Raw genomic sequence first — 20,750 nt, forward strand, 5'->3', positions numbered from 1 at the left:
TCATTGCCAATATATTTAATGAACATGTTACTTAATATTAGCATCTCTAAAATAGGGATGCTAATTGCATGAATGAGATAAAAAGCAAGTAGTGTTTCTAAGGATATCACATGTATATGCTTCCAAAACAATTTTAAATGATGCTAATTTAATGAGTTTGTTAATAGCTATTCTTTTTTCATTAAATGGTCTTTAATTTATAAATAGACTTTAAAATATCAGATGTTGATTTTCCTTGAAGATATTTTGCTGTTATACACTATTAGACATAATTCCCTTTGTTTTCCATTTACTTTCATATCCAAGCTTCTAAATATTTTTTCCTTTAAGGCCATGGAAATTCAAAAGTAGAATTCCCATGATAAGTGACCTCAGGATTCAGATCACAGTCATAAAGTGGCCACCAAAAGCGTTGCTAGGTTGTTGTTAGAACTGGAGGCATTGTGGGAAGCACTATGCATATAGCATCAAAAAGGAAAACATTTGTGAAAAGATCCAGTAATAGTGGAAACTTGGCATGCTGGCACGTTTTTTTTTTTTTGGCCGGGTAAGTGGGGGACAGTACAATTAAAGTCAACAGCCTACTAAAATTACCAGGTATTTTCTTTATACAGGTAATGCATAGTATCTATACCACAACACTGAAATTCTCTCTCTCCCCCATCTCCATTGCTGTTTTTCAATTCGACAGGCATTTATTGAACATCCACTCGTGTCAACCTTTTCAAGGAAAAGTTAGAATTTTCAATTGCTCCATATGCTTAGATTATGTCTTGGTTTACAAGGAAATTTCTTGGTCTAGGTTATATTATATTTCAGTAGGAACTAGCAACAACCTTGGAAATTGGTTCTACAGTGAATTGCCTCAGACCTGTTGTATGTGTGTGATCATTTCTAGAGTAACAATTATTTTTTTAAATAATTCTATTGGTATCAGTTTTTGAAAGGATTAAGATATAGTATAAACATTCTTTACCAAGAAACCATTATTATCAATTATCCATCTGTTTATATACATATTCATGCCCACATCCATCCGATCACCTGCCTCTCTCTCAAATTTACAAGACTTACTGTGGGCCAGGATTTATGAATAAAATACAGTCCCTGCTCTCCAGAAACTCATAGACCTAGCAAGGGAGGCAAAGAGGCTAGTAATTGTAAATTATATTATGAAGTAGATAATATAAAAGATTTGAAAACACGTTGTGAGAGCACAGAGGAGTAATATCTACCCCAGACTGGAATAGAGAAGGAGACATCCTTGATGAATTGACGCATGAGATGCAATTTTGGAATGAGAAGTAATCAGCTAAATGAAAAACGTCAGGGATTGCTTTAGAGCAAAAAGATTTCGTGAGTGAGCCTCAACAGTCATGAAAGAACAAGGAGTGTCCCTGTAATTCATCAGGTTGTGAGGCGGAGAGGCCACATGAGAATGTGGGGAGATGGGCTGTATGCAGATTCCAGAGCTTTACCGACATCATGAGATGTTTTGAAGGCAGAAGTCTCAGGGATTTTAAGTGGTGAGTAGGCAAGATAAGACGAGGGAAATACTCCATTGCTAGGCTTTTTGACTGCTTCCCTTTTAATTTTTATGGTATCCCTTCTTGCTTGCTTCTATTCTTCTCTCCCGTTTCTTTCCTGTTGCTCCTGTCCCTTTTCTCTCCACCCTTAGTCTTCCTTTGCCTTTCATCTCTTTCCTTACTAATATGAATCAACTAAACAATGGATACATTGTAAAGACACCAGCAATAGACTGCTCAGCAATATGAGGTTTTATCTTGGTAATGAACTCCTTACTGACAATAGTTTCTGTTAAGTGACAGCTGTGATTTTTTTAAAAGAGAAAACAGTTGTTCTCATGTTTGTAAAACTGTATTTTGATTTTTAAATGCTTATTGGAATGGCATTGACATTACTACATTGAATTTGCAGGGTTGTGCATCTTGAACCTCTTATTTTATACTTAAGTCTATTTTTAAGTCAAAAGCAATGCAAGTTTGGTTTAGGTTATTCAATATTTTAATATTTAATACTTAAGTGATCAATCATTTATATTTATAAAAGTCTCATTATAAAATATTCGAGTGGAACTAAATTGTATAAAAGTAAAAAGTTGCTCCTTCCCTCCTCTCCTCCTCCCTTCCCTTCCCCTCTCCTCCCCTCTCTCCTCCTTCCCCCCTCGGTCCGCCGGAGCCTGCTGGGGCGAGCGGTTGGTATTGCAGGCGCTTGCTCTCCGGGGCCGCCCGACGGGTAGCTGGCGGGGGGAGGAGGCAGGAACCGCGATGGCGCCTCAGAAGCACGGCGGTGGGGGAGGGGGCGGCTCGGGGCCCAGCGCGGGGTCCGGGGAAGGCGGCTTCGGGGGTTCGGCGGCGGTGGCGGCGGCGACGGCTTCGGGCGGCAAATCCGGCGGCGGGGGCTGTGGAGGGGGTGGCAGTTACTCGGCCTCCTCCTCCTCCTCCGCGGCGGCAGCGGCGGGGGCTGCGGTGTTACCGGTGAAGAAGCCGAAAATGGAGCACGTCCAGGCTGACCACGAGCTTTTCCTCCAGGCCTTTGAGAAGCCAACACAGATCTATAGATTTCTTCGAACTCGGAATCTCATAGCACCAATATTTTTGCACAGAACTCTTACTTACATGTCTCATCGAAACTCCAGAACAAACATCAAAAGGAAAACATTTAAAGTTGATGATATGTTATCAAAAGTAGAGAAAATGAAAGGAGAGCAAGAATCTCATAGCTTGTCAGCTCATTTGCAGCTTACGTTTACTGGTTTCTTCCACAAAAATGATAAGCCATCACAAAACTCAGAAAATGAACAAAATTCTGTTACCCTGGAAGTCCTGCTTGTGAAAGTTTGCCACAAAAAAAGAAAGGATGTAAGTTGTCCAATAAGGCAAGTTCCCACAGGTAAAAAGCAGGTGCCTTTGAATCCTGACCTCAATCAAACAAAACCCGGAAATTTCCCGTCCCTTGCAGTTCCCAGTAATGAATTTGAACCTAGTAACAGCCATATGGTGAAGTCTTACTCGTTGCTATTTAGAGTGACTCGTCCAGGAAGAAGAGAGTTTAATGGAATGATTAATGGAGAAACCAATGAAAATATTGATGTCAATGAAGAGCTTCCAGCCAGAAGAAAACGAAATCGTGAGGATGGGGAAAAGACATTTGTTGCACAAATGACAGTATTTGATAAAAACAGGCGCTTACAGCTTTTAGATGGGGAATATGAAGTAGCCATGCAGGAAATGGAAGAATGTCCAATAAGCAAGAAAAGAGCAACATGGGAGACTATTCTTGATGGGAAGAGGCTGCCTCCATTCGAAACATTTTCTCAGGGACCTACGTTGCAGTTCACTCTTCGTTGGACAGGAGAGACCAATGATAAATCTACGGCTCCTATTGCCAAACCTCTTGCCACTAGAAATTCAGAGAGTCTCCATCAGGAAAACAAGCCTGGTTCAGTTAAACCTACTCAAACTATTGCTGTTAAAGAATCATTGACTACAGATCTACAGACAAGAAAAGAAAAGGATACTCCAAATGAAAACCGACAAAAATTAAGAATATTTTATCAGTTTCTCTATAACAACAATACAAGGCAACAAACTGAAGCAAGAGATGACCTGCATTGCCCTTGGTGTACTCTGAACTGCCGCAAACTTTATAGTTTACTCAAGCATCTTAAACTCTGCCATAGCAGATTTATCTTCAACTATGTTTATCATCCAAAAGGTGCTAGGATAGATGTTTCTATCAATGAGTGTTATGATGGCTCCTATGCAGGAAATCCTCAGGATATTCATCGCCAACCTGGATTTGCTTTTAGTCGCAACGGACCAGTTAAGAGAACACCTATCACACATATTCTTGTGTGCAGGCCAAAACGAACAAAAGCAAGCATGTCTGAATTTCTTGAATCTGAAGATGGGGAAGTAGAACAGCAAAGAACATATAGTAGTGGCCACAATCGTCTGTATTTCCATAGTGATACCTGCTTACCTCTCCGTCCACAAGAAATGGAAGTAGATAGTGAAGATGAAAAGGATCCTGAATGGCTAAGAGAAAAAACCATTACACAATTTGAAGAGTTTTCTGATGTTAATGAAGGAGAGAAAGAAGTGATGAAACTCTGGAATCTCCATGTCATGAAGCATGGGTTTATTGCTGACAATCAAATGAATCATGCCTGTATGCTGTTTGTAGAAAATTATGGACAGAAAATAATTAAGAAGAATTTATGTCAAAACTTCATGCTTCATATAGTCAGCATGCATGACTTTAATCTTATTAGCATAATGTCAATAGATAAAGCTGTTACCAAGCTCCGTGAAATGCAGCAAAAATTAGAAAAGGGGGAATCTGCTTCCCCTGCAAATGAAGAAATAACTGAAGAACAAAATGGGACAGCAAATGGATTTAGTGAAATTAACTCAAAAGAGAAAGCTTTGGAAACAGATAGTGTCTCAGGGGTTTCAAAACAGAGCAAAAAACAAAAACTCTGAAAAGCTCTAACCCCATGTTATGGACAAACACTGAAATTACATTTTAGGGAATTCATCCTCTAAGAATTATGTTTTTGTTTTTAATCATATGTTCCAAACAGGCACTGTTAGATGAAGTAAATGATTTCAACAAGGATATTTGTATCAGGGTTCTACTTCACTTCATTATGCAGCATTACATGTATATCACTTTTATTGATGTCATTAAAACATTCTGTACTTTAAGCATGAAAAGCAATATTTCAAAGTATTTTTAAACTCAACAAATGTCATCAAATATGTTGAATTGATCTAGAAATTATTTCATATATAAATTAGAATTTTTTTGCATTTATGACCTGCTGTTTTTCTACTTTGTAATTGTGAGACATTTTCTTGGGGAGGGAAAATTGGAATGGTTCCCTTTTTTAGAAATTGAAGTGGTCTTCATATATCAACTACAGAAAAGGAAAAAAATAGAAATTGAAGGATTTTTATGAAATTATATTGCATTACTATTTGCAGTCAAACTTTGATCCTTGTTTTTGAAATCATTTGTCAATTCGGAATGAAAAATTATAATGTAAGATATTTTTACATTACATAAGTTCATTTTACAATTAAAAAATTGCACTTCTTCATCTTATGCCTGTTTGAGAAGATATTAAATTTTCACATTGTTGACAGTGAAATGCTATGTTGGTTTATAAGATTACAGACCATTTGTTTTCATGTGGATAATTTTAGTGCATTGCTCACCCGGTATGTTTTTTTTTTTAACTTGAACATTTTGCTTGTTTTGTTTTTCTTTTTTAATTAGATAATCACATGGAAAATTAAGGTGTTCATATCTTTAAATTAGGATTGCAAACCAAGGGAAGAACGCATTTGAGATTTTAAGATGTCACTTATAAGGGGAGAAGTGTTCTTAAAAAGTCAACCAGAAAACTGTTATGCCTTTTATTTGTTTGCAAGGATGTCTTTGTAATGTGTTTCATGAATAGAATATCCAATACAGATAAGCTGACTTGAATCATTTTGAGCAATTTTGCCCTTTGTTATATGTGTTTCACGCACATATTTGCAGTTGGATTTTCTCCAACAGAAAGTGGATTCACTACTGGCACATTAACAAGCACCAATGGGTTTTTATTCCAACTCCGAGCACTGTGGTTGAGTAACATCACCTCAATTTTTTATTATCCTTAAAGATATTGCATTTTCATATTCTTTATTTATAAAGGATCAATGCTGCTGTAAATACAGGTATTTTTAATTTTAAAATTTCATTCCACCACCATCAGATGCAGTTCCCTATTTTGTTTAATGAAGGGATATATAAGCTTTCTAATGGTGTCTTCAGAAATTTATAAAATGTAAATACTGATTTGACTGGTCTTTAAGATGTGTTTAACTGTGAGGCTATTTAACGAATAGTGTGGATGTGATTTGTCATCCAGTATTAAGTTCTTAGTCATTGATTTTTGTGTTTAAAAAAAACAGGAAAGAGGGAAACTGCAGCTTTCATTACAGATTCCTTGATTGGTAAGCTCTCCAAATGATGAGTTCTAGTAAACTCTGATTTTTGCCTCTGGATAGTAGATCTCGAGCGTTTATCTCGGGCTTTAATTTGCTAAAGCTGTGCGCATATGTAAAAAAAAAAAAAAAAAGATTATTTTAGGGGAGATGTAGGTGTAGAATTATTGCTTATGTCATTTCTTAAGCAGTTATGCTCTTAATGCTTAAAAGAAGGCTAGCATTGTTTGCACAAAAAGTTGGTGATTCCCACCCCAAATAGTAATAAAATTACTTCTGTTGAGTAAACTTTTTATGTCATCGTAAAAGCTGAAAAAAATCCCTTTGTTTCTATTTATAAAAAAAGTGCTTTTCTATATGTACCCTTGATAACAGATTTTGAAGAAATCCTGTAAGATGATAAAGCATTTGAATGGTACAGTAGATGTAAAAAAAATTCAGTTTAAAAGAACATTTGTTTTTACATTAAATGTTTATTTGAAATCAAATGATTTTGTACATAAAGTTCAATAAAAAAAAAAAAGTAAAAAGTTTAAGCCGCCTTCCTCCCTCCTCTCGCCTCGTTCAATCTGTTACAAAGTTCAGCTAGAGATTTCCTTCTCCCTGTGGAGTTTTATCCCCTGCTCCTGTGGCCGTCCTCCCGACGGATCCCTGTGGTGCCAGGCAGGAATGGCCTGCTAGGGGACCCGTTGAGCTCCCAGGGCCTTTCTGCTGCTTCCTCTACCCCTGTGTTTCATTAGGCTCTCCAAATCCACCCAGCTCCAGGTAAAGTCAGAAACTTCTATTGCAAACAGACCTTCGGCTTCTCCAGTGCGGGTGTGTGTCCGGGAGAGGGGGGTCTGCCTTTTTCACTTCCACAGGTGGGGCCCTGACAGTATTTGCGGTGTCTTCCGGGTCCTGCAGGAGCAGTCTGCTTCCTTCATGGGGTCTGTGGGTCCTCTCAGGATGGCTGGTTTGTTCTCGCAGTCAATCTGGAGCTAAAACTCACAATGCGGGCATCCATCTGCAGGCTGCTCTGTCGGGAGCTGCGATCCAGTCCTGCCTCCGGTCCGCCATGATGATTTCTCTCCCCAGGTGATTGAAACAATACGGAAGTATAGACCACATGGAATTCTTCTCTGCAGGATTCACCGTTGGTAATATTTGGTGTGCATTCTTGGAGAATTTTTTTATTCAAGCACACCCACAAAGTCTCGTTAATTTTATAATGCATTCTCTAGTTTGTCACTTAAATTGGAAATTTTTCTCGATCTGCATATGTAGAACCATTTAGTTGATTGTAATAGCTTCATAATTTTCCATTGTATACATGTCATATATTGTGATTAGTGTTCGCTATTGTTTGACGTGTCAAAACCATTTTATTTTATGTATATAAGTGTATGTATGTGTAAATATGTATGTTACATAAATATATTCTATATATATTTACTCCTGTGCTAGCATGTCTAGAAATAGATTCCTCCACTTTAACTTATATTAAACATTTTCAATTTGTAATTTCTTGAAAAGTATACAGTAATCACTTTTGTTTTAAAACCTTGAAAATACTGGAAATTTTTGTTCTTTCTCTTACTCATTTCTCTTTTTCTATTTCTCTGTCTCTCTTTTGCTGTTGAATGGCAAAACAGAAAACAATGAAGCTCCTAATGACTGACAAGCACCATTGAAAATGGAAACATGAATATATTTATTGGCCATTTGCACGTGCTGTTGCTCCTGTTGTGAGTTACCTGTGCATGCCTTCTCATTTTTTCAAATTCGACCTTCTCGTGGAATTAACCTATTGACTTTTTCTTAATCATAATATTCTGATTGATGACACTATCATACCTAACCTTCCCATTGAATTGTATCAAATGAAGACAGTTTTATTAATAAGGAATTTTAAATTTAGAAAATAAAGAAGAGGAAAACAGACAAAGAAATCACCCATTTTTCTACCACTTAGAAAAAAACCCTGTTTTTACTTTTTCTTCCCTTTTATTTTGGTCTTTAAAATATTTTTTGTTCATCTTATACTGTTGGGAACATACTGAATCAACTTTTTTTTTCATATTCCAGAATATGCATATAGTAACATATATAATATATATAAATATATATATATAAAAATCTATAACGTCAAAACCTTTGGATAGAGATTTGACTATAGTTCCCTTTCAAGTCACATCCATTGTCATTCACCTTAGTTACTGTCCCATTCTCATGCCCAATTGTGCTCCATTTTCATCAATTATTGGCTATAAAATTCTTCCTCCATTGCTGTTGTGGCAGGGCCTCCTGGCATCTCTGCTGTAGTGTTTTCTTTTGACCGCAATACTTGTTCCATGTCCATAACACTTAGGATTCCCAGTCCTGTTTGACCTGGCTGCCCTCAAATCCATTCTTGACTCCCACATGTTCATGGTGCTCCCGCCAGCTCCTGCTGCTCTCCTGCTGAAGTGGTGCATTGGGAGCCTAGGCTTGGTGTGGAGCGGCACAAGAACGAGCAAGGACATGAGAAAGTCAAGTGGTGTGGGCTTGAGGGAAAGTGTGTTGATGGCTGTACAACTGGGAATCCCGTGCTATTCAATTCGGGTTGAGAAATAATCATCAATAATGTTTGATGCTTAGAGATAAAGTGGTTTTGAAAATTATGTAAGGAAAAAATGTCAACGTATTAGATTGAAATCTATAAAATTGATATTTGATCATCTTGTGATCTACAGAGAGCATAATTTTATATGGTTCAAATCAATAAATACATGTAAGCCTGGAGATTTACAATTTATTGATAAACACTAAAGACAAAATTTCAAAATGAATTTCTTATATATTTTATCTTTTTCTTTCTATCCAAATATACTTTATTAACTTTTTTTATTTTTACATCTCAACTTTTATTTTAGATATAGTGGAGATTTGTTTTAGGGACGTGCAGGTTTGTTTCATGAGTATATTGCATCCAGGTTGTGAGCATAGTACCCAGTTGGTAGTTTTTCAACCCATGCCCCACTTCCTCTTCCCTCTAATAGTCCACAGTGTCTATTGTTCCCATGTCTGTGTCCATCTGTGCTCAATGTTTAGCTCTCACTTATAAATGAGACTGTGCAGTGTTGAGTTTTCTGTTCCTGCATTAGTTTGCTTAGGATTATGGCATGCTGCTCCATCCATGTTACTGCTAAGGACATTATTTCATTCTTTTTTATGGCTGTATAACACTCTGTGGTGTACATGTTCCCACACTGCCTTTATCCAGTCCACCATTGATAGGCACCTAGGTTGATTCCATGTCTTTGCTATTGTGAATAGCACAGTAATGAACATATGAATGCATATGTCTTTTTGGTGTAATGATCTATTTTCCTTTGAGTATATACTCAGCAATGGGATTGCAGGGTCGAATGGTAGCTCTGTTTCAAGTCCTTTGAGAAATCTCCAAACTGCTTTCCACAGTGGCTGAACTAATTTACATTCCCCCACCAAGAATGTGAGCATTCCCTTTTCTCTTCAGCCTCACCAACATCTGTTGTTTTTTGACTTTTTAGTAATAGCCATTCTGACTGATGTGAGATGGTATCTCACTGTGGTTTTGATTTGCATTTCTCTGATGATTAGAGATACTGAGCATTTTTTTTCACATGGTTGTTGGATGCTTGTATGAATTATTTTGAGAAGTATCTGTTCATATGCCCTTTGCCCATTTTTTAATGGGGTTATTTGTTTTTTGCTTGTTGATTTATTTAAGTTCCTTACAGATTCTGGCTATTAGACCTTTGTCAGATGCACAGTTTGTGAATATTTTCTCCCATCCTGTAGGTTGTCTGTTTATTCTAGTAATAATTTCCTTTTCTCTGCAGAAGTTTTTTATCAGTTAAACAAATTTGCTTATCAATTTTTGTTCTCTCACTTATCAATTTTTGTTTTTAAAAATTGTTTTGTTGTCTTACTTACGAATTTTTGTTTTCATTGCAATTGCTTTTGGGAACATAGCCAAAAGTTCTTACCAAGGCCAATGTTGAGAATATTTCCTAGATTTTCTCATAGAATTTTTAGAGCTTGAGGTTTTACATTTAAATCTTTAATAATCCCCCCAACTTAATTTTTGTATATGATGAAAGGAAAAGGTCTAGTTTCATTCTTCTGCATATGGCTAGCTAGTTATCCCACCACTGTTTATTGAATAGGAAGTGCATTACCCATTGCTTGTTTTTGTTGGCCTTGTTAAAGATCAGGTGTTTGTAATTGTGGCCCTTTATTTCTGAGTTTTCTATTTGGTTCCATTGGTCTATGTGTCTGTTTTTGTGCCAGTACTATGCTGTTTTGTTTACTATCGCCTTATAGTATAGGTGGAAGTTGAGTAATGTGATGTTTCTGGGTTTGTTCTTTTTGCTCAGAATTTCTTTGGCTATTTGTGCCCTTTTTTGATTTCATGTGAATTCCAGATTTTTTTTCTAATTCTGTGAAGAATGGCATTGGTAGTATGATAGGAATAGGATTGAATCTGTAAATTGCCTTGGGTAGTATGGCCATTTTAATGTATTGATTCTTCTAATCCATGAGCATGGACTGTTTTTCCATTTATTTATATTGTCTTGATTTCTTTAGCAGTGTTTTGTAGTTCTCCTTGTAGAGATCTTTCACCTCCCTAGTTAACTGTATTCTCAGGTATTTTATTTTCTTTATTAGAATAAAATTATAAATGGGGTTGTGTTTTTTATTTGACTTTTGGCCTAGACATTATTGGTGTATAGAAATGCTACTGGTTTTTGTACATTGCTTTTGTATCCTGAAGCCTTACTAAAATCATTTATAGTTCTGGAAGCCTTTTGGCAGTGTCTTTAGGATTTTGTAGGTATAGAATCATATCATTAAGTAAAGTGAGATAGTTTTACTCCTTCTTTTCCGACTTGGATGCCTTTTATTTCTTTCTCTTGTCAGATTGCTATGGCCAGGACTTAGCAACGGCTCTCCACGTATTAATTTTTGTTTCTCCACAAGAGATTGAATGCCTTCTCCAGTTAGAAGTACCATGTATATTTTAATTCTCTGTAATATAACAATGGTATAATAGGTAGCCTTGCAGCTATATTTTTAGCTCATCTATTATTACATGAAGTAATGTTGTTGAGATGGGAGTTTTAGTTATAAGTTAAGGAAAAATTTAACCATTTGATATCTACTTAGTGCCTTCTAGAGACATTGTATTAATTTGCACTATTCCTTTAAGTATTCGAGAATGTCTATTTCCTCACAGCCTCATCCATAGAAAATCATCTTTTTTTTTTTCTCAGATGGAGTCTTGCTCTGCTGCCCAGGCTGAAGTGCAGTGGCACAATCTTGGCTCACTGCAACCTCTGCCTCCAGGGTTCAAGCAGTTCTCCTGCCTCAGCCTCCCGAGTAGCTGGGACTGCAGGTGCGTGCCACCGTGCCCAGCTAATTTGAAATTGTTAAGCACAAAATAGCTCTCCATACTATCTTATCTACACATCTTGGATTACTAGTGTCTTACTTTTAGTATGATTATTGACTGTTCAGATTTCTCCTTTTGTCAATAATCTTTTTACTAACTTTAAACCGATTTGCCATATTTTTTTCTTTATCTATTTGGAAGAACTAATTATCAATCACATATCTAATCTTTTACAACAATTTTCAACAATTTATGCTTATATTTTTATAGTGCTTATATCCTCATATAAAACATTTATATGTATATCTGGATATACTATCTTTATATTTACCTGGATATCTAATGTATTTCTATTTTAATATTTTGGATACTATCGATTATTTCCTCCATTATATTTATGAATCTAGGTATATGCTTACAATGAATTTTTCAACCTAATAGTTCTCCGAGTATTCAGATACTTCCTTTGACTTGTTCCTATTTCTGTCATTTAAATATCAGTTTGAAACTTATCTGAGTTTGTGTTCAGAGACAAAGATTTATTTTTTCTCAGTTTTATTTGTTTTGCTAACACCATTGGTTAATAATTCATCCTGCTCACCTGATGTGATATGGTTCTTCAGTAGTTCCTGATAAACTACTTTAAGCTCTCTCTAGCCCTTTCATTCCATTCTTTACATTGTGACCATTTGAAAGCAGAAATATAACCAAGCTACCACTTAAAAATTTTCAGTGATTTTCTATTGCTATTAGGGTAAAAAACTAAATTATTATAATGGAAACAAGATTTTAAGACTCGCCTATCACTCTATGCTAATCTCAGTTGTTCAGCCTCTTGCCGCACTGGCTTTCCTGTCTTAGGGTCTTTGCACAGGGCATTTCCAAAGTCTGGACTGCTCTTCTCACTTTTCAGTAATAATTTCCTGTAGCGGAGTCTGCGCAGGCACTACTGGGATGCATCACATTGTTCTCATAGCGCTCTGTGGTTTTTCTTAAGGTCAATTATCAGAGTATGTCTATAGTTAGGGCTATGTAACGTTTTGCTCCATCTGAAGTCAGAATCAGTGTCTGACCTCAGAACTTGACATCTTTCCTGGAATATAGCAGTTGCATATTAGAAACGTTAGTTGAGTGGGTAAATGAGTGCATGAATTTTTCAACACCTTGTGATTATGAGATTTCTTTTACTTTAATATTGAATTTAAAACAGCTTAAAATTTTACAAACATTTATTTCTGATAAACTCCTTTTTGTTATTATTTTGTTTTTGATCTTTTAGGTAGTAAAAGACAAAGTCAATGAATGAAGCAAATTACACTGAGGTATCTCAATTTGTGTTGCTGGGACTTTCTACATCTACACCAATACAGCATTTCTTCCTTGCTGTCTCTACAGTGTTTTACATAACAATTGTTCTAGGGAATCTCTTTGTTGTGTTTATAGTAAGCTTTGACCCTCATTTACATTCCCCCATGTATTTCCTTTTAGCCAACCTTTCATTTATGGATTTGTGCTTTTCTACCTTAACAGTTCCTAAGATGATTTCTGACCTGTACTCTGGTCATAATACCATATCATTCCAGGGGTGTGTCATCCAGATATTTGTCCTTCATGTCCTGGGTGGATCTGAGATGGTGCTGCTCATAGGGATGGCCTTTGACAGATATGTGGCCATATGTAAGCCCCTCCACTACCTGACCATCATGAACTCATGGATGTGCATTCTGCTTCTGTCTGGCGCTTGGGCTATTGGTCTCATTCACTCAGTGGCCCAGTTGGCTTTTGTTGTCCATTTGCCTTTTTGTGGTCCTAATGAGATAGATAGCTTTTATTGTGATCTTCCTTGGTTTATCAAACTTGCCTGCATAGACAGCTACAGAATGGAGTTCTTGGTTACTGCCAATAGTGGGTTCATTTCCACAGGCTCTTTCCTTTTATTGATTATCTCCTATATCTTCATCTTGGTCACTGTATGGAAACGCTCTTCGGGTGGTTTGTCCAAAGCCCTCTCTACTCTTTCAGCTCACATCACTGTGGTGGCTTTGTTCTTTGGACCATGCATCTTTGTTTATATGTGGCCATTTCCCTCAGTGTCAGTGGATAAATTTCTTGCCATTTTGGATTTTATGATTACACCCATCCTGAATCCTGCCATTTACACATTGAGAAACAATGACATAAAGATGGCAATGAAGAGACTGAGTAGTCAACTCCTGAGTCTGAGGAAGATCTCCTGAACAACTTATAAGGGCACAAGTGATGCCTTCAATAAGCACCACTGTAAACACAATTTTTTTAAAAGTTATGCTATCTTGAGACAATTTATTGTCCTTAATCATGAGCTCAAACACCTTGGAAAGTATATTCCAGTTTAGTAACCAATAATGTGAATACATATTTAATTCCTTACCTATGGGCTATTTTGCATAGTTTCATAACTTTAAAATATAGAAAACATACTCTTGTGTGGCTCGCATTTTAACTAGTCCATAGAACATTCTGAGAAGTTTATGAACTTTATTCCACAGTGCCACATTTACAGATTTACTGGTATATACTGATATTTTCTTCTGTTACTAGGCTGGGAAATGTTCTCATCAGAGAGAATGACTGGTTCCCATCACAGTTATTATTTGGCAAGCAGAGCAGTTTCACATTCTATGTTGATTCAGGTTTGCTGATTTTTCATTTTCTTCCTTTGTACTATTACCTATATTAATAAATGTACTCAGTTCCATACATTTTGTAAGAAATTTAATTTGTTTCATAGAATATTGTGAAATACTCACATACACATAAAATAGTCAAGTGGACAAAGTTAGTTAAGTGGTCAGTAGTGCTTTGAATGCCTTTTTGGGGTCTGGTCACTAAGAGGTCAAAGATGGTTTTCTTTTTCTCAACCTTGAGTTTAACCATGCCCTTTAAAAGTGTGCTGGTGGTAAAAAGTTATGAATTTAGAACAAGTATTCAGTCAAAGAAAGTAGAACTAGGCTAGGATTGAAAAATGCTAAAGAGAGGGACCTCGGATATAATCTTGCTCAGCAGCGGATCCAATGCAAGAATGAACACCACTGTATCTTCAACCATTAAGCAACCTGTTCTTTTAAACTTCCAGGTAGGAGAAACTGACCAGTACCTACAGCAACACAACACCTTTTGTAAACTACCTATTCAAATTGAAGTTGTATTCTTATAGTGAGATGGAATTTGCTTCCCTATAGCTTTCATATTGCGTTTCTCATTTTATAATCTGGAATTGTGCATGATAAAATATTTTTATGATGCCTCCTCCTTTCATGTTGGAAAATAAAGATTGTTCTATTGTGTCTTCCAGTTTTAGTTCAATATTTCCAGTTAATATTTCCAGTTAAATATTTCTTCTGAGATTAAACATATTGAATCTTAAATCTTTTTAGACAAGATCCCCATCTTGAAATATTCACCATAGAATTTTTAAAAATTACTATGAGGCAACCTGAAATATCAGCTCAATTTTCTAATTCCTAATAAATTCTCTAGCAACTATTTCATATATCATTAAACATTTTTGGAAGTTGCAAGAATGGTGAATATAGATTACAGAGATAGCTTAGTCATGTGGCTTCATATATCAGATGGACTAGGTCAAATTAAGTAACTAGAAGCAAATTTGTAGAAAATTTTTGAAGGAACTATAGAATATATTATAATTTGTTCATATATTTGCATTTTGTATGTATCTTTACATATCAGATGTGCATTAAGAAGCAGATTGATGGCAGTCTTCTGCACATTAAGTGTTAACAGTAGTTGGGAATTTTGCTTTGGAACTTGGTTCTCTCCTGTTAAAAGGTTAAGATTCTGAAATAGCCAAGAGCATATGGGAGCACTTAACAATCAAATTAAAAGTGGCCATAACTGTTGTAATGGATTGTGTTATGAGCTGAACTGTATCTTCCCCAAATTCATATGTTGAAGTGCCAACCCCTAGTACTTCAAAAAGTAACCCTATTTGGAGATAAGCCCTTTATTTTGAAGTGGAGATTAGGTTAAAACAAAACTATGAGGGGTGGGGCCCTAACCCAATATGACTGGTGTCCTTATTAGAAAAGAAAGAGACATCACCAATGTGTTATTTTTTAAGTGACACTCAAGTTGAAAAACAAGTTATAAAATTGTATACCAAAAATATAAAACTAATTTTTTTAAATTCAAAAGAACAGGTAGAGACAATATTATGAAAGACATGTTAATAACACAAAACTAAACCAAGTAAAACTGAAAAGAATAGGACTGACCATTAAAAGGTGTTGACAAGTGATGTCTAATCTAAGGTCAAGTGGGCAACACAATAAGGAAAAGTAAAAATACTCAGTTAACAAAATCAAACCATAGTAAATATTTTGAGTATATGTATATATATTTTTCTAACTCCCTAATGGAGAATATATCTCTTTAAGTGTACACATAACTGAAAATACCATACTTTTCTTCACAAGTAAAATAAAATGTTCTGACTTCAATGCAATGAAAGTAGATATTAATTGATCAAAAATATTTATGACCTCTTGGGGATAAAAAAATTATATTAAACAACTTATTGGAGTATTAACTAAAATTAGAATGCTAATAAAAATGCAGGAGGATTCAGAGTAAAATTTAGAGTAATCTTGTATTTTACTCCAATAGTATTATTTTATTATCGATATTGGTCCTGACATTTTGGAATACTTTTGTATATATTGTAGTATTAAAAAATGGATATTAATGATATTAGGATCAAAGATTTTTCATGGAAGAGAAACTAGATACAAATATAAAAGAAATAAAGCAAAAATCTATAGTATTAAATGTTTATTGACAAATTAATGTTTTAATAAATTTATAGTTATTTGTAACTAATTTAATTATTAAGTTTTGATTGGATTGATATTTACAAATTTGACTTAATCTAAAAGCTTTCATTTATAATGTATAGCACTAAAAAGTAACCACACGTAAAAGAAAGTTGAAAACCAGTAGAAAAACCAGACCCAAAAAATAGACATACAGGAACTCCAGAGATATGGACTTAACAAATAAAATCAGTATGGTCAATTAAGTAAACTATAGGTTGGAAAATTTTGGCAGGGAGTTGGAAATTCCAAAAATGAATTTAATGTAAATTCTGACACTAAAATTGCCAATAATAAAGAGTAAGAACTCAGTGAATGAACTTAAGAACAGATTAGATATAATTGAAAAAGTTAATGACCAGAGGAGGGTCGAGAAAACATTTTGTTGATTGATACCTTCATTAGTTTTGAAAATTTCTCACCTATTACATCTTCGAATATCACTTTCTGTTTATTTGCTCCTTCCTTGTAGGATTCCAATTACACTTACATTAGCCCATTTTAACATGTCCTATATGCTCTATGTTTTATCTTTTCATGTATTTTACATTCTTTTTAAAATGTTCATTCCTCAGTCTAGATATTTTTAGTTAAATAAAATGAGAAAAAAATCTGTCACTTGAGGACTTGCAAAAGTATTAAGAAGGTTTTTCATTGTACAAAATAATCTTATCCCAGATGGAATTTCAAAGGTATAAGGAGAAATAAAAAAACTGTAAAAGTTCTTATGTTGGGAAATCTAATGGTCTATAAAATACTTTTCGTATGTAAACTATGTGTAGAATTTTTAAAAATGACAATAGCACAAAAAGTAAGCGAAGCTGACGAGTTCTAAGGTAATTGAATTGTCTGTGAATTGATAACACATAGTAACTTAAAATTGGTTCTAATAAGCTAAGGGTGGGTGTTGTAATCTCTATGGTAAGAACTAAATGGAGGTAAAAATATATATTTCAGTAGCTCTTAGGAAAAAATAGAATAATAACAATCACAAACAGTAAGAAAGAAGAGAAATCAACATAAGCAAGTGTGACAAGTAGAAAATACACAAATAATTGGTGAAATCTCATGTATGTCAGTAATTATATTTCTGTAAATAAACTAAATACTATAATTAAAAGACATAGAGCCAGACTGAATAAAAAGAAATAAATTTGAACTATATTATGTTTTCAGGAGACTCAACTGAAGTTTAAGTTTACAAAAAAGTTGAAATTAAAAGGATAGAGATACAACATACACATAAAAACCAAAAGAACGCTTACTTAGGTAATGTACACTTATATTAGGTAATGTATACTTTTAAGGCAATATAGAGATGGAAGAAAACATTTTACAATAATTAAAGTGTCAACATAGCAGAAAGACTTAACACTTTAACTTTATATGTCCTTAATTACATACCTTCAATATACGTAAGCTGAAAAAGTTTCACAACTCCAGGAACTCCAACAGGTTCTCATTGTAAATATTTGAAACATTCTCCTGGTTCTACTGGGAACGGGCCTGAGGAAGAAGAGTGATCTTTGTAAAATATACCCAGAGCTGTTTCCATAACAAAGGACAACAGAGAGAACTTTATCACAGCTCAATTTAAAAACTTTTTCCAGCTGGGGAAGAAAATTCTTCCTACTCCAACCCTCTCCAGGCTTCCTTTCCTAACTAAGAGAAAACAAACAAAACAACAATGACAACAAAACTCAGCAGGGTTCGGGGCTTCGAGAAAATAGAGTGAGAATGCTACAGCCATGGAAGGAAGTAGGAGGCAGGAGAGTTAACAAGCTAAACCACTGAAGAAACGCTGTAATAATCCCGGCCCTAAAACACAGACACTTTGAAAGATGGAGATTTAATCAGAAGATTGTAAAACACTACCCTCTCCAACAATCTACCGACATACCGACAGAACTTCTGTATAGTAACAGCCTACAATTGAGAGCTACGTGACAACAGACTTTCTCCGAAGAGAGACACGTAGGGAAGCCCAAAATCAAGAGAAGAAAATAAAACAAAGACACTAGAGAAATTCAGCCTCTACTTGGCCAAGGAAAGAAGCCATGAGCTTGAAGATCCCCAAACTGAAATGCAAAGAGAAAAAATAGACTAAAAAAGAAAGCAGAAGAAAATAGTAAAAAAAAAAAAAAAAAAAAAAAAAATTGTGAGAAAATGAAAAGAGATGTAAGTGGGAAGGAGAAGAGAAAGAAGAAAAACAGAACTGACCAGGAGAAATTTTTGAAGTAATAATGACGGACAACTGTCTAAAAATGAAGAATGAAACCACTGATCCAGGGATGCCAGAGAACAGCAAGAATGAAAAATACAACAAAAACCCAACACACGTAGACATAGAATATTAAAACTGCAAAAATCCACAGTCAGAACAAAATACTGAAAAAATCAGGGCAGAGGGTACATTTTACAAATACAGGGGAACAGGGTAAGTATTATAGTGGGCTTCTTGTTAGAAAAGAAAGCAATAAAAGAATAGAGTGAAATATTTAATGGATTGAAACAGAAACCCTTTATTAACCTACAATTCTACATCCAGTGAAATTATCCTTCAAAAGGGAAGGAGAAATAAATTTCACAGACAAACAATAACTGGGGAATCAATTGTCAGCAAAGCTACCCTGAAATAAATATTAAAAGAAGTTATTCAGGAAGCAGGCTAGAAACTTGGATCTACATAAAGAGAGGGAGACCATTGGAAAAGGAAAAAATGAAAGTAGAATAAAATAATTTTTCCTTTCTTAATTGGTTTACAAGATGTTTAAAGCAATGGCAGCATTAATATATAAGGTTGTTATAACATATGGATAAGTGAATGAATGATAACTATGTTACAAGTGACAAGAGGGAGAAATTGGGAATACTCTATTATAAGGTACTTGTACTACATGTGAAACAGTATAGTGTTATCTGAAAATGAACATTAGTTAAAAATGTGTATTGTTAACTATAAGGCAATCACTGAAATATTTTAAAAAGTATAATTGATAGGAAAGAGAGGAGATATAATGGAATCAGTAATACAAAGAAACTAACACAGGAACAGAAAACCAAATACTGCATGTTCTCACTTATACGTGGGAGCTAAATGATAAGAACTTACGAAAACAAAGAAACAAACAACAGACACTGGGGTCTATTTATTTGAGGGGGGAGGGTGGGAGGAGGGAGAGGAGCAGAAAAGATAACTATAGGGGTTCTGAGCTTAATACCTGGGTGATGTAATAATATGTACAACAAACCCCCATGACACATGTTTGTTTATGTAACAAACCTTCACATGTACCCCCAAGCCTAAAATAAAAAGAAATAAAAATAAGAAAGAGAAAACAATCCACAGAGAAAATATTTGCAAAAGACCCACTGATAAAGGACTGTTATCAAATATATACAAGTAACTCATAAAACTCAGCAATAAGAAAACAAATGACCAAATTAAAAATCAACAGAAGACTTTGATACCCACCAGGGAAAATATACAGATAGCAAATAAGCACATGAAAAGATGCTCCATGCATGTCATCAGGGAAATGCAAATTAATACCACAGAGATACCACTACACATCTATTTGAGTGATCAAAGTCCTGAACACTGAAAATATAAAATGCTAACAAGGATGTGAAACAACAGGAACTTTCATTCATTGCTGGTTGGAATTGGTGCAACCACTTTGGAAGACAGTTTGGCAGTTCCTTACCAAAACTTAACATACTCTTACCATATAATCCAGCAATCATGCTCCTTGGTATCTACCCAAGGGAGTTGAAAACTTCTGTCCACACAAAAATCTGTGCATAGATGTTTATAGCAGCTTTGTTCATAATTGCCAAAACTTGGAAGCAACTAAGATGTCATTCAGTAGGTGAATGGATAAATAAGCTGTGGTACAGCCAGACAATGGGATATTATTTAGCACTAAGAACAAATGAGCTATTAAGCCATAAAAAGACATGGTGGAACCTTAAATGCATATTACTAAGTGAAAGAAGCCAGTATGAAAAGGCTATATACTGTATGATTCTAACTATATGATATTCTGGGAAAGGCAAAACTATGAAGAGAGTAAAAAGATAGTAAAGAAGGAATAATAGGTGGGAGCACAGAGGATTTTTATGGCAGTGAAAATACTCTGTATGATACTACTGTATAAGTATATATATAGAATAATACTGTAATTATACATTTGTCCAAACTGCTGAAATACACAATATCAAAAGTGAACCCCTAATATAAACTATGGACTTCGGATGATAATGATGTGTCAATGCAGGTTTATCAGTTGTAACAGATACCACTCTGGTGCGGGATGTTGGTAGTTGGGGAGGCTACGCATGTGTGGCCAGGGGATACATGGAAAATCTCTGTACCTTCCTCTAAATTTTGCTATGAACCTAAAATTTCTCTAAAAAAAGTAAAGTCTTTTTTAAAAAAGTTATAATAATAATGAT

The 20,750-nt window shown here is 35.0% G+C and overlaps 1 protein-coding gene across 3 annotated transcripts; it reads left to right on the forward strand.

Moving 5' to 3' along the window:
• Window positions 1-414: 414 nt before the first annotated feature.
• Window positions 415-14,746, forward strand: LOC129397655 (polycomb protein SUZ12-like). 3 transcript variants are annotated; one of them, XM_063604048.1, is made up of 5 exons: window positions 415-6,788; window positions 7,098-7,159; window positions 7,655-7,747; window positions 11,300-11,421; window positions 12,698-14,746. In XM_063604048.1, exon 1 carries the CDS (start codon window positions 2,289-2,291, stop codon window positions 4,506-4,508), a length of 2,220 nt encoding a protein of 739 aa, XP_063460118.1. In that variant the 5' UTR covers window positions 415-2,288; the 3' UTR covers window positions 4,509-6,788; window positions 7,098-7,159; window positions 7,655-7,747; window positions 11,300-11,421; window positions 12,698-14,746. The 3 variants fall into 3 exon arrangements, with proteins under 3 accessions (XP_063460118.1, XP_063460117.1, XP_063460119.1); XM_063604047.1 differs by lacking the exon at window positions 7,098-7,159 and having other exon boundaries at window positions 415-7,097; XM_063604049.1 differs by lacking the exon at window positions 12,698-14,746 and having other exon boundaries at window positions 7,098-7,169; window positions 11,300-11,506.
• The last annotated feature ends 6,004 nt before the right edge of the window (window positions 14,747-20,750 follow it).

This window comes from Pan paniscus, chromosome 3 (genome assembly GCF_029289425.2).
Source record: "Pan paniscus chromosome 3, NHGRI_mPanPan1-v2.0_pri, whole genome shotgun sequence".
In the NCBI taxonomy this organism is placed as follows: domain Eukaryota; kingdom Metazoa; phylum Chordata; class Mammalia; order Primates; family Hominidae; genus Pan; species Pan paniscus.